Genomic DNA, 24,050 nt, shown 5'->3' with positions numbered 1-24,050 from the left:
CATTTTAAGCAGCTTTTTAAGTGCCACAAAATGCCTGCAGCAAAAGAACTGCTTAACTGTTAACTCAATGTTCCAGAAATCAACAGTGTTCAAGTTTTGAGAAAACTTAACTACAGGATGAGAATATTTTAATAAAACTTTTACTGATGACTGTGAAAGGAGCTACATTTTGAAGTATTCATCTTACAAAGGAATGCAAACCAGAACAAATTACCTCATTTTTAAAGAAAGTGTAATCAAGACCTTAGTCCAAAGAGTCATCAACAGGCAATCATGTAAGCTCCCACAAGGTCAGTATCAGGGTTCCACATTTACTTCCAAGCTGTGATTTTCAAGCCCTGCTCATCATTTCTCCTCCATTCAGCATGCACAGCCAGCTATCACATTTCAGGCTAAATGTACATTATTATCTCACCCAACTTGGTTTAGAATATTTCTTTGCTGTGCATGCTTTTTTTGGTTTTTTTTTGTAATGTGACACTCCCAATAAACTGCACAAGATCTTGGATCATACCAAGAATTCCAATGGAATTTGCCTCTTCTGAAACATGCAGGATAAAGGAGTTCCCACTGTTTACCTTTAAGACAGTGCAATAATACACAAAAGAAGTGCCATGGCAGGGTATGCAGCTTCACACATGCATTATCAAATCAGTGAGTTTACCTTTAGAAACAGTCAGAGCTGGTGACCATTGTGATCTCAAGATATCAAGACAAATACTCCCATTACTGTTTATGTTTGGGTGATATATTTTTGTTGTAAAAGCAATCTGTAATAAAAAAGAAATAAAAACCAAATAATATCAGATTAGGGTGATTACATTTGGAATTCTTAAGATCATCCCTTCCTTTCCAGTTGTATCAGATCTGCCAACACAATTTTGTGACAGTCTTATCTGCATCCATGAAAAACATGTATACACTATTGCTCACGTTTCTGGTTTAACTTCAAAAATTAAGCCTCAAAGAATAAACTTGGACCTAAAAACTTCCTTTCCTTAAAAGAAAGGACTTACCTTTGGTGGTTTGAAAGGATAGTCTGTTGGAAAGTGTACTGTGAGAAAAAATACTCCCCCTTGATATGCACTATCAGGCTGAGAAAAGAACAGAACAGATAAAACAGATTAATATATTTCAGCTGTTTTGGAGCTTTCCTTCTCCTAAAGAAAATCCATTTTTTCCCCAGCACATAGCCCACTATGGGCCACAAACTGGGAAGGCACAGAGGGAAGTGAACCCTCCCACTGGCCTGCAGAGTTGCAGTAGAGCCAGCTGTGGCAGCACCACAGTTACTGAGCACTGCCCTTTGGGGAGAAAGAGAGAGGGAGCCAAACAGCTTCACTGCAGGAAGGGAATGCACAAAGCAGAGCAGGCCCTCCAAATCCTGTCCCTGTGCAAGACCACAGCTGCTCTGATCTTCCTCCATTCTTAAGCTACAAACATACTTACCCTAAGAAGTGGTTTCTCTTTGCAGATGCAAAGAGTGGGATTTTCCAATATAATTCAGTTCATCATGATGGTATCAGGGAGTTTTAAAACACACAACATCTTTGTGACCTGCACAAATCTGTGCACATGCATTTTGTCAGACAACATGAGCACAGGTTTATGTCCAGGTTGCACACTATCAAATAAAATAAGCTCCATCTAAAAGCCCTCTGCATCTCCACTCTTGTTTACAGTTACCAACTTTAATATCAGATTTCACCCACTCTTCCTCCTTTCAGATGGATGAATCTTCCAGAATTGATCATCTATGAAAAGCAAGCTTTTTGCTTTGTAGCCCATATCACCAACTCACACACCACAGCTGACTAATTAAGCACCTCTAACTTCATGAAGAGGAGGGATTTTTGAGGAGTTACAAAAAGCAACTGGTACCAGACTAATAAGAACAACAATATCACCCTAAAGTTTTGAGCTATTCACAGCACAGCTGAATGTGGCTGCTGTGTTTACAGAAACCCAAATGAATCCTTCTGTAACAAAAAGAGAAGCAAGGTCTTACATTTTAAGGGGCACGATTCCTATACTTACAGGTCCCATAATAGTTGCTTGCCAATGAAACACTGAAAGGCAAAAGATACAACAATTAGAGATTTTCTGAGCCTTTCCAGAACTGAAATGTACTGAATGTTCTAGGAGGAGCTTACAGTCATCTCCAACAGGTCCAGCAGAACAGTGGGCTGGTGGATCTCGCTGCAGATCACTTAGTTCCTGCAAGAAACACACAAATATTTGAAAGACATGAAAATCCAGACCACTTGGCAGCATGCCTGCAAAAGTGGGAACACAAACCCATTTTATTAAACCCGTGGGCATTTTTTGTGGTGTTTTGATAAAACAGTCAACACTTGAAATGTCCATTGAAACTGAATAAGTTTTTTTGCCAGATGACCTGCAGCTAACACTGTGCTAGAAATTAATACCTGGAAGAATTTTAGAGTTGCAACCAAGTTCATACTAAGTTCAATATACTTGAAGGAGACAGAACCAATAAAAAGAGTTTTTTGATTAGTCTGTAAACTCACAGTTTAATTTAGTTACGTGCTAATGTGATCATTCCCTTAGCTTTTGATTTTACAAAAGTTTCTGTATTGTCCTAGTCTATGGACATCAGCTGAGCTAAATTGGCCCATAAAATGTTTGCAGCCTGCCTGGAGATGATGTATGAACATAATATAAAGGGCTCTAACTAAATTGGAAACTAAAGGTAATATATTAGCTCTACACCTTATTTACCTTGATTCAATTCCCTGCATGCTTGCTTTTTTTTTTTAATGACTTCTAAAAAACTCCCAAGTTGAAACTTAAGCACTCAGAAGAGCTTTTGGTTGTCATCTGATTTATTTCTCTTGCTGGAGACCACACAGTCCCAAATAATTAAAAAATATAATGTGATTTCACAAAACCAGCACTGTTTTTCATCTGATTTATCATCACTATTTCAAACAAGCAGACAGTAATGTCAGTTCATTTTCCTCATTTAATTCAATATACTCCTTTTGATGTCTGAACTTTGACTGTGCTAAGGAAAACTTTTTCCAATTCTAGGCTGATAGACACTGTGCTGTAGAAACTTGAATGACCACATGCAAGTACTTCCTTTGAAATAAGTTAAAGGGTGTGTGTCTGTAAGTAACTCAATTCCTTACTCAAAACATGCACATTTAAGTTGACAATAGACATAAGCAGGTCTATGAGTTTACCTTAAGGAGTAACACCAGAAACACTTCTACTTAGTGAAGACAACTACTTACAAATTCAAGGTTTAAACTAAGTTTAACTCAAGTGTAGAATTGATGTACTTAGTCTGATCAGGCCTTACATATAATTTGAAGGGTTAAAAATCTGCACTTCTCAACTGCTGTGATGTATTTTTCCATTTATGATATCCAGTAAATATTTCAACTCAATTTACCATGGACCCAACACCTAAATTCAGGCAGACTTACAGCTCCACTGTTGGCCCTGAAATCAAAGAAAAGCACTGCACCATATCTTACTCCTGCTCTGAAGTGACTTCTCACAATCTCATGATTTAAACAAGACAGACACTTTCTCCTATACTGAAACAGCACAGGTTGTCAGCTGGCATTACTTGTCTGCACTTTAACTTTATTCTGCTGGTGACACTGCATGCTGATCCAGAAAGAACACTCTGGGCTGGACTTGAACTAATACAGGCACTTTAGAAATGCAGTTCCTATTTTAATCAGAGGACTCATGTTTCGTTAAGGAGTGATTCAGAGAACCAGCTATTTATGCAAAGCCAAGCCACTGCCAGTACACACAGGCAGTCAACAAATCTCAGGTTTCCAGCAGTCCCAGAGACAAACATGGCCAGCAGCAGAGCTGTTACTGGCACTGCCTTCTCGAATTTGCAACTCAAGATCTGACCCAACAACAGAAGATTAAGTCTTGTACACACACTAAAACAACCCAACCAAGACCAAACAGCTGCACTACAGTGCTGGAACAAGAACTCTGCCTAACAATCATGCATTTTGCAACAGTCATTATTGACTACTAAATTCAAGGCAGGAACTGGAAAAATATGTAGCTTGAACTTTTCAGAAAGTCTTTGAAGTATATGTAAACATTCCACATGCACACGGGAACTACCAGGCAACCAGTCAGAGTCACAGGTCTGTAACAGTGCTTTTGTTGCTAGATGTATTCATCAAGATCTTTACATACCCCAAAACCACACAAGTTTATTTTCTTTCATATATACACTTGTACTTAAGAATTAACAGAACTGGGGAATGCTCCTCAGGTGTACACTTCAATTTGTTCAGGCTAAAAAGGCACTGACATCTGTTTATTATTAGAAAAAAACAGCAAATATTTTTCATCATACATTGATGAGACCCACAACTATAAATCACTGTTAATAAAATTTCCTAACAACAATGAAGAAAAGGTTCTCTTCAATCAACTTCACCAAATGAGAGCGATGTTCACAAATACATTCTGAGACCTTCTGCAGCTGTGAAACATAAAGCCAGATCAAACTTCAAAATCAGTAGAGCAAATTCAAGCTGCATTTTGCATCCATATGTAAAGCTAATGTGGTTTAAAAATACAAGTGGTAACACGATCCAACAGCATGAACAGTTTGAATCTTTATATACAGAAATTCAGATCAAGCTGTGATAAAAAGGAAGAACTATTCAGATTTACATTGTTGATTATGCTGTTTAAGCTTTAGGTTCAAAGCAGAATTATCTGAAGAGCTGTAAGATTTAGGCTTCAAGCTTTCCTACACTTTTTGAAATGGGGCAAGCAGATACCCAGATGTCCCTGAATCAGACTGACCTGCCAGTGCCCAGAGTTGAACAATGCAGAACAGAAATGAGGATCCTCTAAATACATGTAGAAAGACTTCTTCATGACTTCATTTATTCACAAAAGAATGAGAATACAAAAATTCTCAATACAAAGCACAGATGCTCTTTAGAAGAAGGCCAAAACTTTGCTTTGTAAAGGGACAAGGCTGAAGATTCACAAAGTTTAACATGCTGAAACCTCATCAAGAAGCACAAGCTAACTGCACGTGAGGCACTAGACAGTCAACTAGAGATTGCCCTGTAATTTTAAGTTAAGCAGCTTTGTCCAAGCTTTATGGATTATTACCATGTAGCTGCATGGTCTGGTCACTTCCAGGGTCTGCACGAATACTTTTAGCCACTGGTATAGAAAGTGCTGGTGCAAGATGCACATTTGCTGACAAACAGGATCCACAGCTCATTTTCAGATTCATTTTCAACAGAAAAGGTCACCAGTGTACACTGGTGCAACATCATTTATGAGAATACACAACCCCAAGATTCTGTCTGCAAGAGATGCATCAGAAGGAGGAGTGATTTCCAACACTGTAACATAAAATGAATGTAACAACATAAAAGCACCTCTCAAGAGCTGCAACACATGCCACACTACCCCAGCACAGCCAGGATCAACGAGCACGGAGAAAAATACCTAAGCTGGGGACAGCGGTAGGAATAAATCCTCTAATCCTCTCTACAAAACATTTCAGGGTAGAATAGAATGCTAATGGTTAACACACTACTGGAGATGGGCAAAGCCTCCAAATTATCCCTTCCCTTGCACCACACGTGCTCCTGAACAGCCCTATAGACAGCATGAAGCACAAATTCAAGTTTAACAGCTGTAAAAAACAGGCTGTGGTAAGCTATGAATGTTGGAGACGTTTCTGAATGTGCAGAAAATACCCACGGTCAAAGAATAATACAGGATGTATTTCATAAGAAGTTGAAGACTGCAAGGCCAATTTAACACTTACATGCTTGATCAGCATTCAGGCTTTTCTCCCAAAAAGCTACTGGAACAACATTGTAAAGGATATTTTGGTAGTAAGGAAATAAATCTTTTCAGCATAGATGTCCTAAACATGTCTTTTTTTCAGTAGAAAAAAACAATTCAGAAAAAAAGACTGCAGATTATCTGAAGACCAAAATAAACTGCAGACAGCATCACTGAAAGCTATTTTCATTCTCCAAACAACACAAAACCACAAGCTTTCTCCACACTATTATTTAAAATATAGATTTATATTTGTCAATTGTGTTCTTAATTTCTTGCACAAAATGCACTGGAGACCACAGACTCATTTCCTACCAATTCCATGCATACACTGCTGCTTGGGACCATTTATCATAAAACCCTACAGTGATCATACTTAAGACTAGTTAAAGAATTTTCTGGTTCTTCACAAATTTGGGAAATATAAAGCACATATTTTTAATAAGATTTATTGCTATAATGTTTTGTCAGTAATAAATATTATATTTCCATGTTCTATTTCTAATGCAAAAAAAAATTGCTAAAATATGTAGTATCCCAGCTGAAGTTCTGAAAGCAAATTCAAATACTTTATGTTAGAGCCAAAAAAGTTTCCTTGTTATGTTGATTACCATCTAAAGGCTGCAGGTTTAAAGTCAAAATCTAAACCACAAATATCAATATTTTTTGAGTCAATTTACAGTTACAAAAGTATTATTTTCAACAAAACTTTTCAAGTTAGTATGTCCTGTTAGCCTATGCATTTATGAAACACATATTGAACCACAGAGACCTACAGTTCATTGAAACAACTGAATGTTTGAAATGCTTCTATTCTTACTGAGTTGTAGGAAAAAACCAATCAAGCACTATATATCAATAAGATAAGAACAACAGCTATTCTTAAAGCAGTGTTCAAATCTATCTCCTCCTTCTTTATTTCAAAATGTCCACTAAAATCTCTTGAAGTCCTATTTTTTTATGCCTGAACATGAACAAGCACATCAACCTCCCACTAACACTGGAGTGGAGGTTGATGTGCTTGTTCATGTTCTTTACCCAAGTAAAGGACTTATGATGAAAACAATCTCAGCTGCAATATGGAACTAACAGGATGGCAGACTCTGCAAATTAGATATGTGACCAAAGAATTTGGAACAGGAACCCCAGAGAAATTGTTCTGCGTAAGACAGATGGGCAGAACTGAGACCTACACACTATTTTGCAGAACCTGACAGCCTGAATTATTTTCCACCTTTCACAAAAGTCATGGTATCTCACTCTCCAGAGGTGGCAAGAATAAAGGCTTCTTTGCACAGTATTTCTTCCCAACTAAAATACTATTTGTTTTGCTTTCATCATTTGCAACATCTGGAATTTACACTGCCCACAAAAATGTGCTGTTCTTTCACTGCCCCAAGGAACATCACAGGCAGTGTAACTGAGCTTTTTTGAGAGTGTAGAAATTCAGTGCCTCTCTCCTACAACAGCAAAGCAAAGCACTCACAAGGCAAATGAACACAGGATCCTCAGCTTATGATGAGTAAGAATCCCCTGACCCCAAATTCCCTGAGGGACTCTGAGATGAGTTTGTCATGGAGATGCTGCTGACAGAAGCAGGGCTTCATGTCCACACTGTTCTCCCACCTACAGCACTAGGATCAACATGCCTCCATGGGCAGGGATCAGCTTCTCCACTGGTTACTCAGTTGCCCATTTTTTAAGAAAGCTGCCAAGCACAAATGTCTTTCTGTGGCTAGTCTTGGAAGTCCACATGCTATCCTCCTTTGAGGATCCCCTTGAAGATGACCAGCAGAATGCAATGACACAGATCCCAGTGGCAATATCACTTAGAAATCAGAGTCCCAACCAGTATGACAAAAAATATGCTTACTAACAGGTTGACATATTATAGCTTTGCTTCCTTTGTAGGTGTTGTCACACTGAACACACAAATTATCAAAATTACTGTGAGCAAACACTCAAGCTTGACACCAAAATTCCTTTGTTTAAGCACAATTCTGAAGCACCCTAAACCCACTGAAGCTTAACTTCAGACAGTCTGTCTAGACGGATGAGCTCCAAGCAATGCCACTGTGTTTGCTGACAGTGTTTTGTTCTGCAAAGAATTCCTCTAGGCACTCTGAAACCACAGCACTTCCTCTACTCCAGATCTTATCCCTTCCTATCCTTCAGACACAACATAACTAAAAACCTTTACAGTCAGTCTGAAACACCAGGAAAGCAGAGGAGACAAACACACCAACATATAAATACATTTCATCTACCATTAAACTTCCATGCCCACGATCTTTGAGGAAAATTTTATGTATTACAATGACATCAAAATAGTCTTTTCAAACTTCTCCACTTCATTTGAACTTTCCATTTGAAACAAACTTATTTCCTCGCCATTCCCTTTCCTCTTCTACTTCTTGAGAGAAAGACTGCTAGCCAAATCCCTCCAGTAGAATTTTTTCTTCTCCTGGAAAGGCAGAAGAGAGCAATGAGGGTAGTTAATGGAAAAAAAAAAAAGAAAACCAGCAGCAGTCATTTCTGCAGCAAACTAGAAGCAAGTGGTAACTAGTTCTGAATTTAATCTCTACTCTTCTTGGAGGTCCTTACCCAGTACCTCTTCATGTTTCAGGTAGAAGTATATTTGTATGATCAGGAAATCTCATAGCACCTCACAGTCAGCAGGTTGGAAAGCATAGCTTCATTTTGAAAGAGTAGAATCAGAATTTAATAAGGCTAACAGAATAAAAGATACTTAGATAAAAAGTCTAACATCTATCAAAAGTTCTTGAATCCCACAATAAAGAAAATTGTGGCTTTCCAATATGTATGAATATCTCTAAACCAGAAAGAAAGTTATGTAGGGAACATGATAAAAGTATGAAGACTAATTCCATTCTATTTCCTCATTTGGAAAGCCCCAAACAACTATTCCATCTCAAAAACACTAGATTACCAGACTTTCCCCTTTGTCTCTTTATCTTAGCAGAAAGAAGATGAACAAGAATTGGAAAGAGATAGTATTCAGAATAATGCTTTTCTTGAAACTAAAGAGATGTTCAAGATGTGGGAAATTAAAGTGGCAAGAGGCAAACCATTTATATAATATGTAGAAGTACGACAAAGTTACTGCTAAAGAAAACCACTGTAGTAGTTTGATATATTGGTCGAATGCAACATTCATGACAAACGTGTGATATGAAGGCACAAAATTGTTCTGTGATTGCACTGTGTGTAAAGGGATAAGCTTTGCACCATGAGGCAGGACTACCAGCTTCTGGTAGAAATCCATCCAAAGTTGGTACCTGCTGTAGGGTATCCCAAACCTGCCTGCTGTGGGGTTAATCGGTCACTACAGAATCCTATTTCTGCAATACCAATGGCTTCCGACAGCAAAAGGGAATCCTGCACAAGAAATAATCGCACCGTCACGTAACCAGGATGGCACCGATGCCGCCTAAATATGGCACAGCAAGAGCAGCCAAACAGCCCGGGCTCTGCCCCACGGCCGAAGCACCAAGCTCAGCTCCCTGCCGTGCTGCGATGCACCGCACAGCCACCGGCTCAGCCTCGCCGAACAAAAGGAAACCGGGAATTACCAGGCCATTTACACGTATCAGCCCAAAACACTACAGCCGGGGTACGCTCAGAGGTCACAGCAAGAGCCATGCTGACAGCACTCAAGGCGGGCAGCAGCCGCGCACAAGGGCAGCGAGGGAAGGCTCGGCTCCCCGCTCTCCCCTCGGCTCTCCCTGCTCCCCCGGCTCTCCCCACAGCACCCGGCTCTCCCCGCGGCTGCTCCGCGAAGGGCGCCTCAAAGCCCCGACTCGGGGTGCGGGGCCCTCCAGGAGGCACAGTCCCGAAACCGTGAGGAGGCCGGCTAGAGCCCCCCTTCTCCGTCTCACACCCGCTCCTCTTCCCCGGCTGCCGGCGAGGGAAGGACGAGTCCCGGCAAAGAAAGCGCGCGGCTCGCTGAGCCCGCTCCGGCCGCCGCCTCGACCCCCGCAACAAGGGGGCAGCCCCGGCGGCCACCCGAGGGCAGGGGGACCTTTCCGCCCCCTCCCACGGCTCGGCCCCACTCACTTTTTGTATCCGCTTCAGCGCCATGGGAACGCGCGGCGGGAGCGCGAAGCAGGCGGCGGGAGCGCGGGGCGGGAGCGCGCGCCGTGGGAGCGGGAGGGGCGGGGGCGCAATCGCCGTGCCCTTTGTGTCCTCCTGCGCATGCGGAGCCGCGGCCGCGCGCGGGGCTCGCCGGGAAGCGTAGTCCGCGGGCGGGGCGGCGGAAATCTGGGCCCGAGTGAGAAATACCGAGTGTGTCAGTGTCTGGTGAAAGTCACGGCCGGCACTGGGAGAGGTGAGGAAGAGGAACGTGTGAAGCTTCAGAACTGCATACAAGGAAAAGGTGTGCCATGTTCCTGATGGTGTGCGAGAGAAGCAGTAGGCGTGTGCGTTGAAAAGTCTGTTGAACAGGTCACAGAGTCATTAAAGTTGAAAGAGACCTCTAAGATCGAGTCAGTGCAGAAAAATCACGCAGAGTCCACTGGGGCACACACCCACTCGGTTTTCTCCCTCAGGGTTCGGAGGGCACAGCCCCTTTTACCCTGAACTCCCGGCTGCACGTTGCCCTCTTCCTTTCCCCATCAGCTGAGGTACTGGGGAGGTACAGCCTTCCCAAACCGCCTAGCACATATTCCCTCCTCGTATATGTAATTTTCCCCCAAGGTTCATAAACTCAGGTTTGTGCCGACCTATTTGTTTCAGGCTGTCTGGGTTCAGTAACAAACCTGTGGCTTGAAGTTGGTGTAGAGACATTAAAACGCATGTCAAGGACATTAACACCCATACCCTCACCCATGGAAGTATTTTGTAAAGACATAAGCGCACATCTTTGCTCTAAGGTCCAACCATAAACGAGGTCCCAGAGTAGAGAGTCCCTTATCAGGTATAGAACTTCGGTAATACTTTTTTGAGGCATAGTAATTCTCACATCTATACCCAAGTTTCTGAGGTTCGAGGCGGCTGTCACTCGGTGGACATCACTTTTCAGCTTCATCTTTCCACAGCTACACAGGAGAGAGCTCACACAGCGATCTGCCCTAAGCGCTTTGCAGAGCTGCTGGGCACTGACAGCACCACAAGCAGACGAGAACGGTGCCTGCACAGGACGCAGCGGTGCCCGACACCCATTTCACAGCTGCGGAGGCCTCCCTGCGGGCCCTGTGCCGGGTGTCAGTGACAGCCCCTCCCTCCTGCCGTGCACATCGCCGTCCCGTCCCCTCGGCCGCTGCTGCGGCCCCGTCCCGCCGGGAGCCCTCTGAGGGGCGGCCCCGCGGCCATCTTGGGCGGCGGCGCGTGCGCGGTGCGGAGCGGCAGCCGGAGCCATGGGGCCGGGGCAGAACGGCGCCTTGAAGGGTATGGCTGGCCGGGAGCTGGAGGTGGGAGCTGATGGCAGGGGCGGGGCAGGGCTGCGGGCCCGGCACGGCCCGGCCCGGCACGGGGGGCGCCGCTCGGGGGGCGGCTGCGCCTCGCGGCCCGTGCCCCGCCGGACCCCCGGGACAAGATGGCGGGCTGCCCGCCGCCGGCCCCGCGGGGCGCGGGGGGCTGCGGGCGGCCGCTGGGATCCGCTCGTCGGTAAAACCCCGAACGCGCTGTGGGGGCTCGGCCTGAGCCGCCCCCCTTCCCCCGGTCCCACCCCGGCGCCGTGTGAGGGCCCGGAGCCGCCGGGCCCTTGCGGGCGCTTCGGCCCTCGCAGCGCGCTCGGCCGCCCGCCGGGTTCTGTCTGCACTGGGGACAGCCCGTTTCAGGCACCGCTGTTTTACTGCTGCCGTCCCACCTGTTTGAGTGAAAATGTGGGGAAAAGCCGTAAATGTCAGAGGTTTTGTGTGGCTCTCAGTGCCCGCTGCTGTACAGTGGAGGTAACGGTGACATTTGCGCTGTGTAATGACTGACTTGAGCCGTGCCTGAGGTAGCGTCCTGTGTTCTGAGTGCTGTTGCACAACCAGACAGGATGAAAGAGTTGGGCCGGCTGGAGGATAGAATAGAACGCTGAATCACCTGATTTTGTCTAAAATATGAGCTTTACGTGCATGACTGGTTTCCACTTGCAAAGCTGCTCATGGTTTATGTCCTTGATTTAGCGGGCAGATTTTTTTTTTTTTTTTTTTGGGTGGAAGCCGCTGTTACAGAGGATGGTGGCAAAGACATTAGTCTAAAACTATAGTGGTGGAAGGCTAGGCTTATTAAAATAATCAAATCACTGAGGATCACTTGGTAATAGCTTGCATCCACGTTGTGGTCTCAACGGCAGCTTGCTGTCATTTATAATCTTGAAAGAATTAGAACAGTTCCCAGACACTGGGAAGTAAGCAGAAAATTTCTGTGGAGATTGGAAGAAGAATATGCTCCTAAACAAACTGAAAATATCCTCATTATCTGACAAAAGTGTAGGAGAAGCTGGTGGCATTAGTCTGGAGGGTGCTCTGTTTAGGAGGCGACAGCATTAGGTTTTTGTGATTTCTGAAGAGATTAAGCTTAATCAGTGCCTTGTGACTGGCAGGTTACAGTTCTTCCTCCAGCTGGCATGTGTCACAGGCTGATGACTATTGAAAATCATTTATTCTCTACTGAAAACTAGACACCAGAAACTTACCGTATTTTTATGGTGAGATTTCAGTCATGGTAGCAGTTGCTGCTGTGCACATTTGCCCTTTGGAAGGCAGTGAGTAGCACAGCTTTTGGTCTGAGGTGTGGTTGTTTGCAGGTGTGACCCCACCAACCACAGATGTGATCATGGTGATGTGCCTTTCACTGCTTATTGGTGAAATCCAGCAGTCTTTTCCCTCAGGTGGCCTCTTTACCAAACGTTTTCAGTTAAATCAAACCTGCCAGTCATAATCTCTTTTTTTTGTGGATGTTTTGGAGTGGTAGAAGTGACTTTGTTGGCTTTACTGCTTGACTTTTACTGTTAGGCTTTTTGTGTATCCATTTATCTTGGATGACTCTTCAGTAAGTGTGCATCATGTGTTTCCCCGTCATTGGCTTTTATTGTGGGCAGTGGCACTGCTGGACTGTCATGAACAACTCTTGCACAATAGTGGTCTCTTCACTGGCAACAAAATGAGTACAAAAGTGCTTGAAAGTTACAAGCACTTCTGGAGACAAATCACAGTTTTTCATGTCAGGCATTATTACTCTGTGACTTTTGAATAACATAAATATTTTCTAAGCAGCACAGGTGACTTGACTGTTGCCTCTTAGGGTGGTCTTGGACTTGGACTTTTTTGGGTGTAGCTCTCCCCCATATTGTTGGTAGTTGCTAGAATGTGAATTGATCTGAGTTCTCAGCAAGGATCTTGGTGGAGGCAAGACCTTCACTTTCTTAGTCCATTTCTCAGTTGGTAAATGTGTGTTTTCTTGAGGATCAAGTGTCTCAGAGCTCTCTAGCAGATCCAAAATCTCCCTCCGTAGTGGAGATCTGGGAACACCCAGAGCAATGTTCTAGATGTTTAGAGAAAGAGGAGAGGAGAACCTTTGATCTAAATCTCTTTCATTAGGATATGTCCAAAGAGTACAGAAGAGAATAAATCCCTGTCAGTGTCTTACTGCCATTCTTGTCTCTGACTTTCTTATTTCTGTGCACTGGCTGCTCTCCTGGGGCCTCACACTTTGAATTTGTTTCCTTCTTTCCATCTCTCTTGCTGTCTCTTCTCTCCTTTGTGTGTTAATTTTTCTGGAGTTTTAGCTGAACTTTTTTCCATTGTTTAGTGCTTAAAACACAAAACCAATTTTTTCTGCCATGTTAGGCCTCTTAGGTCTTGTCTTGTAACACTGTGGTTTGGTATTATAGCAGAATTTGGTGTTTTTTAATAATAACTCAGAAGTTGTTCCTACTGATTTTTAATTTAGGAAGAAATAAAAACCCCTTGACAATCCACATCAGTGTCACTCTGTTAACAGATGCCTCATGCATGACCTTAGGAGTCTGGCAGCAAACTGTTGAATTGGCACCAGAGGTCTTTTGAAACAGTTCAGGGTATTTAAAAATAAAAGTGTTCTTCTCCCACATGCATTTTATGGTTAACTTAGTTAGAAAGATTAAATGGGTGTTCCAGCTTTTCCAGATCTGTGTGTGAAACAAGGCATAGCTTACTGCCTCTGAAACCCTGTAGGATGATTTACCAGAGTCTATTGACTAAATTAGAGTATTTCTTCTAAATTTTCATTATATTTATTAAGGCAATTCTGGAATTTAAAGAATAAGACTGCTTTAAATGTTTTGATTTAATGCATTATTGGTTGATATAATTTTCCATCCCAAAAGGGGAAAAGTGAAGTGGTTCCAGTGAAGCCACTACCTGAAAAAGGTAGCACAGTAGAAAAGACATTCCTCTATTATAAGAAACAATACCTGAAGCTGTTGATATGTGTACAGCTTGCCTGTGTGTGTGAAGGATGACTCTGGTCCTTGGGAGAAGAGGAAGAGGATCACTGCAAGATGAGGTGACAATTTAGTTTGTGGTGTTTGCTGAGCTGGAGCTGATGTGCAGAGTTATGGGGGATGGCCCCAGGGCTGCCAGAGGGATCTGGGCTGGCTGCAGATGTGCAGAACAGCTCTTCTCAATGTGCTGCTGAATTTTAGTACAGACTTCCTTGCTTGTAGTGAGTCACAGAAATATTACCAATTTGTTTTCCTCTTCTTACTTGCTAAGTTTTCTTGGACTTTTAGGTAGGTACAAGTAAAGATCAGCTTCCCTAAGGTGCAGTACCTAAAGGGTGCTTCAGTTAGAGGAGCCAGCTGGGATCTTCATTGAAGTCACTCTTTCCCCTTAGATTCACAAGGGAATGGATATGATCCCCCTGTGCCCTTATCACAAATACAAAGTGTAGGTGAAGGTTTGGCCCCCAGGCAGGGCATTGGGCAGTCCTGGCATGAGCAGAGCCTCAGACTTGCTTTTGCCCTTGCAGCTGCCCTGAGCGTTTCAGCAGGGGTCACTCCAAAGCTGTCAGACCCAGCAGGTCCCCGAGCCTGCTGAGCTCCTCCTCCCTGCCACACCCCGGACAGAGGTGCTGCAGCGCTTTTTCTTGGGAGAGCTGCTCGTCTTGGGTTTAAACTGTAGTTGTTCTTTTGATTAGTTTGGGCTGTTCTGCTAAATTAAAGCAGATTCTCATGGAATCCTTTTTTAATTTTAATTTCCTCACTTCTTCATCAAAGTTAGTGCATTACTCTGGGGAATAAAGGGTGAGAACTCACTGAGTGGATATAAAACACAGCATTCACAACGTGGTCTCTGGGGCTTTTGTTGTTTTAAGGAATTGGGGAGCAGGGAAACATGCCTGCCCTAAATTCTTCCATGTTAAAGATGATTTTCTGTATCTTAATATCACCTTACTGTTACAGGAAGGGTTTGTCATTCATTAGCAGGGGAGGTCTCAGTGTATGTTGGTCTCTCCTGTGTCATTTACTAAGAAAATGAACTCTGAAGGATCAGTGCATCTTTTACTCCTTTAGTAAGACTCTAAAAGAGTGCCTGCCTTCCCAGATCTGATGGCACTGTACAATTAGACACTGTACAGACAGCTGTCTAATTGCACATATTGCTGCAGCCAGATCCCTGTGGATCAGTTTGATCCTATCAGTGTTTCAGCTGAGGAAAGGGCTTGATAGAGCTTTTAGCAAGGTCTGTGGGACAGGGACAGAAAACCTTGATGCTTTTAGTCCAAGCTCTCAGTGGAATTACAGCAAGTCATGGAAAGTAGCAAGAACTAATAAAGGTTTTTGTTTCCTCCTAGACTTGGATGTAGTGATGTCTCTTGCTCCACAGATGCCATCTAGCTTGGCATCTTACAAATCTAATTAAAACATAGAAGGACAGGAGACTGTCCTTTTATTAAGTTCTGTAAATGTGGTAAAACTTAAATTCTATTTATTTGTCTGTAAACAGAACTTGCAGCACATGCTTATGTAGGAGTGGTGGATAAAAAGCAAAGAAAGAGCAGCCCCTTGTTACTCTGAGAGGAAACAGCCAGACCTGGTGCTGCAACCTGAACCTTTGAGCCAAAGTCCAACATATTTTCATGAAGCAGAGAGAAAACAGTAGAGCCACAAAAAAGTAGGAAAACCTCTTGCAGGAATGGACATTATGCTAAGACAGACTGGAGAAATTTTATTGGTAAAGGGAGGAAATGTGAGGATGAGGAGTTGTGCTAAGAGGATTTTTTAAATGAAAGTTGTCTTGCAGAGATTCAGGACTTAATCTAGTTAAAATAAACATGTGCTATGATTCTTAAATATAATCTTTTTGGATCGTTGTTCTTTCTTCTGTACCACAGTAGGGATTTAGTCTAAGATGGCTTTTGTTACTGGCGGTAGTATATTTAATAATTCCCCATTGCCAAACAAATGGCTTTAGTTTTTTTAGTTACAAGATGCATTTTATTAAAAGCTACTCAGTGCCCGTGCCTTTTTGGGGTTGAAACCTAGTTTTGGGTTGTTGGCATTGTCTGTTCTTCTTTAGTGACTTTCTTGCAATTGAAACAAACAGGTTTTTTGCTGCTCCAGGATGTGCTTATACCTGGTTTAATATGCTGAGCTTTGAAACAACATGCTACTGATGTTAATATCAGGGTTTGCTAAGTAGAAGAGTTAACAACAAACCATGAAACTCTGCCAGGTTAATTCTCACTCTTGTGTAGAAAGGACTTGGGTGAAGCAGAACTCTGATCAATAGAAAAGAGCATTTTAACTAGGTGACTGTCAAAGGAAAATACTCTTTTAAAGTAGAGTTACTACTACGGAATAAAAAGATCTGTTGGAAAGTAAAGAGGTGTTGCTGCAAGTATGAAAACATTTACTCTGAGTAGTTTAAATAGAATGTTGTGGTCAAAACCTGACAGTCTCTTGTTTTTTCTTCTTTTGTTCTAGTTGAATGGATTGCTGCAGTCTCCGTAGCTGCTGGAGCAGTTGTTGTTGGATATCTAGCTTACAAAAAACTTCTTTCTAGAGACAAATCCTCCAAAGCAATGGTGAATCCCCATATCCAGAAGGATAACCCCAAGGTAGTCCATGCCTTTGATATGGAAGATTTGGGAGACAAGGCTGTGTACTGTCGTTGTTGGAGGTCTAAGAAGGTAAGAGAAGAATGAATGGATCCAGTGTCGTTTATGTTCATTGTTCATAAATTATTAAATCTTTCAGCAAAACTATTTTTAAACTGCTTTATAACCTCTTTTCACCTAAACGGTTCTGCACAGAGATGTAGCAGTATTCTAATCTGTAGAATTATGCACACTTGTTCTGATGCTCAGAGTAAAGCCTGCAGATCAGTGCTAATAGTGGACAAAATGCTCCTGTAGCTCTGAAGAAGATAAATTGAAAAGGGAGCAACTGTCTGGAGCATGACCATGCATGACAGATGCCATTTTGTGTACTACCTGTGCTGATACTGAGGCTTATCCAAAACTATTGGCCTGTTGGCAGTGGGAGCTCAGGAAGCACAGTCTGTGAGGATCTTAAACATCTCTTTTTGGAGAAAGTTGGAAGCTTAATCAGAAAGTACTTGCTAATAGTACATGGTGTGTGCCAGTGCAATCACAGTGGCATACTTTAAGCTTCTATTTTTGAGCAATTTTGAGCTTCCATTTTTGAGCAATTAAAAGTCTGGCCTAAATACTGGTCCAGCTTGCTTGCATTTGAAGTTGGGTTGTTTCAGTTGCCTTAAGCTAGTGATAACCTGGCCTCTCAAGAACAGCACCTCAGATTTAAATCTGCTCTAAGAGGTGTGTGACACCTAATGTAGCTGAGATGTATATACTTTAGCTATAAAGGTAGTTCTGGAATCTGTAATGAGAGAAAGCAGATGGCATGGTTAATCCTCTACCACTGGTGCACATTTAGAAGCTTTTTTAGGAGGTGCCAGTGTGTGGAGTCTGAAATAATACAGACACCTGTATCAGAGCCAGACACCTGCCTTGGAATTTAGCTCGCTGTCCTCCAAGGAGGTGAATACTCAACTTCTCAAGTCTTAGACATTGGTCTCATCAGGCCAAACTCAGCCATTTCCAGATGCTGTAACTTTGGGTTCTTGCTGTTGTCAGATCTGACTTGATTACCTTGCAGCTAACTCAGGAGCTTACACATTTGTACCTGAATTGGGTTTTACAGGGTCACACTGCTAAGGATTAAACAGCATTATGATTTGATGCTGAAATAGTCTTGTGGAGGTGGCCTTGTCTTCTTTATTCTGTCTGAACTGAAAAAACCCTACTTGAACCCTGGTGTTTGTGCTTTCTGCTTCCTATTCCATCTTCTGAACAGAAATGGAAAATAGCTATTGGCTGCATTGCAGCTCCTTCCAATTGTTTGCTATTGTTTGATATTACCCTTTTTTGGTGTGAAATAAAAACCTTAAGAAGTACATTTTGGCATATGTTTAATGGATATTGTCAGTTTAGGAACATATTGCCCTACAGAGTTAAAAACAAGGTAGATGAGGCTATAATGAGTGCATTCTTAGGATTCTGATCTGAAAGGTCTTGTAGAGGCATTTAGGAGGTCAGTGGAAATTTTGGAAGGTATTTGTTTCCTTTTACTGCTGTTTAATGATAAGTATTTTAGTCAACACGTTCCACCTCAGACTGTAGTTTCCAGTTTTATTACCTTCCTCTTGCCTTCATGGGCTGACCTTGCAGCATGGGTTGCATAACCTTCAATAGGGTTTGTGTGCATATTTGTTGTTGTGAAATAGTAATAAAGTACATCATTCTTACATGCTTGTCATAGTTGGAAGTTGTCAGCTAGCCTTATCTGGCTTTTACAGTCCTCAAACTGTTGAAATTTTTAATTATATGGTGTCAGAATGTGGAATGTGTGTGCTTTCAATGCAGGAAATTACAGTTACTTGGAATGCATGAGGTACCTGTTGTGTTTGTGTTAAATAGGTGCATCTAAAGGCTAGAAGAAATGTCCTTTTGTGTCACTGTGCACTCCTCCTGAGATTCAGGCTCACCTGAGGCACGAGGCTGTTGGTAGAAGCAGTAGCATTAGGAACCACAGAATGTTTCTGCTGCACTCATGGTTGTGCATGCACTTACAGCTGATCCCACACGGTGCTCCTCCTCTATATGGAATAACAAAGCAGTTGGACTCCACCAGAGTATTTTGGAGTAACTCTTGAAAAAAGAGCAGTTGTTTTTTTTCTGAAATAGAGTACTTAAAAGGCTTTTGTGCTGGCCAAAGTCTGTGTCATGTATGTGTTTTAAAAAAACAAACATGGTATATTGAAATAAGTTTGTCTTGGCATGTAATTATCTGTTAATAATAAATGGGTGGTTCTTTAAATGACCCTTTTCTATTCAGTGTTGTGCTCTGCAGGCACTTCATAGTTGTCCAGTTTAGTGAAAAAACCCAGTGCTCAAACTTACCAATGTAGAGGCAAGAGTTTTGTCTTTTAAACTACAATTAAAGTTAGAACACTTGGTTTTTTTACTTGTCTTCATTTTTAGGTGTGAACTGGAGGAGTGGGAAATTTAACTTGCTGTCTTACAATGGCATGCAGCCTCTGTGTCTTCCAGAGAAGTATTAGTCCCCAGGTTGTGGGTTGAGGAATACTGCTGCAGACTAGCAGCAGAAATAGTGATAGAGAATCCAAACGTGTTCAGTGTCAAGGGAAATCAACGGAACTGTCCAGATCACTGTACAATTCCCCTGGGTTTGAGCTTTGACCACTATTGCTGCTAGCCTGCTTTATTTTTAATCAGGGGTGAACACATTGTGTCAGGCCCAATATCCTTCCATGCAGTATCTGGTCTTTGAGGTGACCAAGTGGGCACTTTGGGAAAGTGGAGTTTGGTTTGTGTTTGTCCCTGAGGAGCTCAAGGCCAGTGTACCAGCCCCTGGGAGCCTGTGTTCAGAGACCAGCTGAGCAGTGGGGTGAATGCAGAGCAGTCACTGTTGGTAGCTGTTAAAGATGTTTGCATGCTGTCTGAACCTAGGAATCCCAAGGTTTTTGTTGCTTGGAAACTTGAAGTGATGATGCTGTAGCTGGACTTTGGGTTGCTTCCTTGGAGCTTGTGAGATGTTAATGTCTGCTGGAAGCTGTGTCATTTCATGTGTGAAGCCCAGTGGATTGTGGTGTTGCATGGGAGAACAACTGGCCCAGGAACATCTGTTGAAAGCTGGCCAGTGTCCCAGGAACATACATTCCTGTTTGCTGAGATTTTGTCCAAGTGTCTGTCACTACTTATTCATTGAGTTACAAATGACTGATGGGTTGAGAAAGTTTCTCCATGAATCAGCTTATATGAGAATTCAAGATTTCTTTTTTCTGAAATATTGCATGCCATTTTTAGCTTAGGTTTTGACATTTCATTACTGTGAAAAGCCAGAAGAAACCCCTACACCTCATCTCTCTCCTTCCCTCCCAATACTATCCTACAGACAAGGTGGTGTTATTTTTAAAGCTCTGTGTATTGTTTCATTGTGTTGGTTTTTTGCAGTACTTTGAAATCTTTTATTCTAATAAAGCATGGGTGGTAGGGTATTAATGTTTTTCAAAGGCTGTGACTGAAGCAGGAACATTGAGATCAGTGGAATGTTGAGTTCTCCTGTTCTCCTGACTGTGACAGTACTGCAGGAGAGTAGTACTATTGCAGAGGCAAAAGCTGAGTAATGCCCAACTTTCAGTCCCTTTACTTCTAAGCAAACAAAATAGTAACTGAATGCAAAATACTGGTGTGTGATGTCTGTGATCATCTCCAGAGTTTCCTGTGCAGAGGTGGCGTGGCCCTGAAAATGCATCCTTGAGAAGTGATGGGATCCAGCCTCACTCTTACTGCCTCACAGAATGTATTTCAGCTCATCCATGTGATAAGAGCTTCCCAGGAGCAGTAGTTACCCCTTCTCTGGGACCTGGGCAGTTAGAGCTGGCTAAAGGAGTCCCTGTAATTCTTGCTCTGACCAGCCTGTTCTGGGGTGGGGTTTGTTTGGGGTTTTTTAATGGAACAAATATTTCTTCAAGTTACTTTCAACTTACGTGGCTCTTAAGGGCAGCACTGAGGAAGTGTGGGGCAAGGTTGAGAGTAAGATACTCCAGGTAGGTTGCAGCTGAAGGTCTGCTCAGGCTGCAGTTTTCTCCTGCTCACCTGAGGCAGGAACACCAAAGAGTGGAGCTTGGTGGCTGCAGTTTCAGAACAAGCCTCTTGTCTGCTCTGCACTAATAAGGATAAAGCTAGTGCTCAGCCAAAACTCAGGGAGACCTGAGATGCTGGCATGAAAGTTGTGGTGTGTGGTTTCAGTGGCTTTAATGAGAAGATGCCTAATAAACTTTCAGCCTAGGCTCTCAGTTCTGACTCTGGATGTACTTTAGATGTGTTTATTCTTTCTTGTTTCAGTTCCCACTGTGTGATGGCTCTCACACAAAGCACAACGAGGAAACTGGCGACAACGTTGGGCCTCTCATCATCAAGAGGAAGGAGGCGTAGAGTGGACACTAGAAGCTACAGAATCAATGTCTGACAAATCCTCTGTTCTCTTGTAATTGGGGGCAAAAATCCACAAATTCTTTGTCATATCACTGAAGATTTCACAATGTAGTGTATACATCAGGCTTCAGCATGTATATTTTCTCTGGTGCTTGTTGTCTTTCAATCACTACAATGCATAATTTACTAGGTAGTCATGGTTTAAATTTTTTGTCCTGTAAAGTGTGTGTACCCTCTCACTGAGTGTGAAACTAAAATGAGGCACAGAATGTACTTCATCAGGAAATAGGTATTAAATTATTTTCAAATACATGTGTATTGAAAGGTAGATAATAAAATCCTCGAGAGGTTCAGAGCTGGATAGATATCCATGTAAAAGGCAGTGGCAGGGAAGAAATCACAGTGCCATCTTAATCTCTGATTATGCTGCATTTTCTGCAGGTGTCACATTTGTCCTGTTACACTACAGTGTTGTACGGCTTCTGTAAAAGAACAAATTCAAATTCAAAATTGCTAGCTTTGAACAGACAACAGAAAAGGCTGACAGTAAGATGGGGCTAGAGGGCAACTTTACTTTTGATTTTACAGCAGCATTGAAACTTGACCCTACTTCCATTTGGTATCAAGAAAACACTGTCCAAGCTGCAGACCTGTATTTAGAGTAGGATTAGGGAAATAGTCTCTAGAGATTTCTTAATAGATGAGTGAAATGACAAAGTGGTTCAAGAGTGGTGGGCAGGGGGAGTGGCAGGATTGTTGTTGCTATTGGAGAAAGCCTTAGTTTCACTTGCATTCTTTCAGTGAAGCCAACTTCCCCAGACCACAGGATGCTTCTGTGGGGTGGCTACGCTGATTAATTCCAGAAGCTAAAATAAAAACTAAAACCCCCACCTGTCATCACCATCTGCTTCACCATTGCACTGGCTGGTTCTGGAAAGCTTTTCCCACTGAGGAGGGAGGAGGCATACCTTTCTTAATATGTGGCCTTAGGCTCTATGTGTCTTAACTCCTGCCTCCCTGAGCTGCTAATGTGGTTCAGCTGATTTTACCAAAAAACCCTGGCATGGATCAAGCAGGGCTTTGAAAACAGATAGAAACAAGAAGGGAGGGAAGGATGAGACAGAGAGCTCTTATCCTCCTTACCCATGGCACTTGTCTTCTTGTTTGGTGTGGTTGCATTAATGGCTGTCATGTTGGTTTCCTTAAATAGCTTTGATTTATTAACATGCGTGTAAGTACAAAGCAAAACCCAAAGAGTGGGGCAGCTGGGGGCAATTTTGTACTAAACCCAGTCCATTAGTGTAACTGTGGCCTGCAAAAGATTGAGCTCTGAATGTCCTCGGACAGAACTACCTCAGGGCTACATGAAAGGCCTTGTTAGGAAGCTGACATTTTAGCCTGGACCCTTAAGGATTTGTCAGATGATCAGGGCAGGAGAGGTTCTGTTTGTTTTATTTTTTTAAGGGTAGTTGGTACAACTGTTAAAACTGAAGATGTTTTGCATAGTCTCTATGTGAGGCTTTTAGAGGCTGAGGTCTTGGCCAGTTGGCCTGGATTTGGGCAGAAAGCCCAGAATGTAAAGAAGGAGGCACAGATAGAGAAAGGTGGAGTCAGAGTAAGGGCACTACTGACCAAGAGACCTCTTGACCTGAAAGAAGTTGCAGTCAAATAAGTCAGTTTGTCTTTTCTGTCTGAGTGTAAAGACTTGATATTTTTTACTTTGCTGAGTACTAATGCATATGGAAAGTTGTTTTAACCTTAAATTATCAAATGCATTTTATCCAAAGCAAAGTAACTTCTGTATTATTAGAATATGACAGTGGATATTTCTGTATTTTTGTCAAATACACGTTTGAGCTCATCTTAATCTCAAGGTTGTAAAGTCTGTGTTCTCATGGCTATGCTCTTTCTTTCAGTAGAGCTGTACAGTGCTGCTGTAGTCATGAACCTCTGTATGGAGTGGATTTTCCTTCTGAGACTCCTTTTCCTGTCAACATCAAAGCCTGGCTGCTCCTGAAGGAATAGAAATTGTGTTAATGGTCTGAGAAATGAAGTCCTGAAGTTTCAGATAAGTCTCCCGAGTCATAAAACTATTTTGTGGAGTTTGCCAATAAAATATTTCCGGGAGTTTGGGCGTCAGGGAAGTGGGCCCCATGGGAAGTTTTTATTCCTGAGAAGCAGAGTCTCTGTTGATTTACATCCTGGTGACTTTTGTTTTGGAGAAGTGTTGCATTTCTGAATGTTCAGACCTTAATTAGAGGCACACACAATTCCTGTACTGTACCTTCTTTATGCAAGCTGTTCAAATGTGATGATGAGAAGAGAGTCTTGGATTTGAGGAAACAAATTTAACCAAGCAGTCTCAATGAGCATCACAGAGAACACTGCATTTTTTCTCTTAGTACCATAATAGGTACTAAGGTACAATAATAGGCACTACATTCTAATGGGTGGAGTGCTTGACTGTTCCAGTGTTTTCCTAAGTCTTGTTCTTTAGTGTTTTCCTCAAATAATCTCTAGAGTATGAAGTGCATTGGTTACATTTCTACCAATTTTAACCATAAATTTAACCACATGATTCAAATGTGCAGTTTTGACCTCAGATTGAAACTCCTAATAGAAATCCTTCAAAAAATTAAAGCAGAGAAAAATCCCTGCCACAGAGTAAAACTATTTCTGCTCCTGGTTATTTTCAGCATACAAGTGTTTGTTGGGAAGGTCAGGCAATTAAAGTACTGATTCTTGAGTAA

The 24,050-nt window shown here is 42.5% G+C and overlaps 2 protein-coding genes and 1 long non-coding RNA gene across 7 annotated transcripts in view; 2 read left to right on the top strand and 1 right to left on the bottom strand.

Moving 5' to 3' along the window:
- LOC135306321 (uncharacterized) overlaps window positions 1–5,905 on the top strand; it is a 9,121-nt gene extending 3,216 nt beyond the window's left edge. Inside the window, exons 2-3 of one of the 2 annotated variants that reach the window (XR_010367109.1) lie at window positions 3,055–3,134; window positions 3,400–5,905. This is a non-coding gene — a long non-coding RNA (uncharacterized LOC135306321). The remainder of the gene's footprint in view (window positions 1–3,054; window positions 3,135–3,399) is intronic. The other variant, XR_010367110.1, reaches the window with a different exon arrangement.
- Window positions 1–11,784, bottom strand: part of UBE2D1 (ubiquitin conjugating enzyme E2 D1) — a 15,873-nt gene extending 4,089 nt beyond the window's left edge. Inside the window, exons 1-5 of one of the 2 annotated variants that reach the window (XM_064429990.1) lie at window positions 11,657–11,784; window positions 2,154–2,217; window positions 2,038–2,069; window positions 1,017–1,094; window positions 665–770 (exon numbers count right to left, since the gene is read on the bottom strand). In XM_064429990.1, coding sequence (XP_064286060.1) covers window positions 665–770; window positions 1,017–1,094; window positions 2,038–2,046 — 193 coding nt within the window. In that variant the 5' untranslated portion in view covers window positions 2,047–2,069; window positions 2,154–2,217; window positions 11,657–11,784. Of the gene's footprint in view, window positions 1–664; window positions 771–1,016; window positions 1,095–2,037; window positions 2,070–2,153; window positions 2,218–9,906; window positions 10,055–11,656 lie in introns of those variants that run through there. The other variant, XM_064429991.1, reaches the window with a different exon arrangement.
- On the top strand, window positions 11,077–24,050 carry CISD1 (CDGSH iron sulfur domain 1). Of its 3 annotated transcripts, XM_064429989.1 has the most exons (4): window positions 11,077–11,235; window positions 16,745–16,950; window positions 21,211–21,328; window positions 23,220–24,050. In XM_064429989.1, the coding sequence occupies exons 1-3, from the start codon at window positions 11,205–11,207 to the stop codon at window positions 21,298–21,300; spliced, it is 327 nt and encodes a 108-aa protein (XP_064286059.1). In that variant the 5' UTR covers window positions 11,077–11,204; the 3' UTR covers window positions 21,301–21,328; window positions 23,220–24,050. The 3 variants fall into 3 exon arrangements, with proteins under 3 accessions (XP_064286059.1, XP_064286058.1, XP_064286057.1); XM_064429988.1 differs by having other exon boundaries at window positions 21,211–24,050; XM_064429987.1 differs by lacking the exon at window positions 11,077–11,235 and adding an exon at window positions 11,594–11,738 and having other exon boundaries at window positions 21,211–24,050.

Source organism: Passer domesticus, chromosome 8, assembly GCF_036417665.1.
Source record: "Passer domesticus isolate bPasDom1 chromosome 8, bPasDom1.hap1, whole genome shotgun sequence".
Classification (NCBI taxonomy): Eukaryota; Metazoa; Chordata; class Aves; order Passeriformes; family Passeridae; genus Passer; species Passer domesticus.
This window is presented reverse-complemented; position numbering and strand designations above follow the sequence as displayed.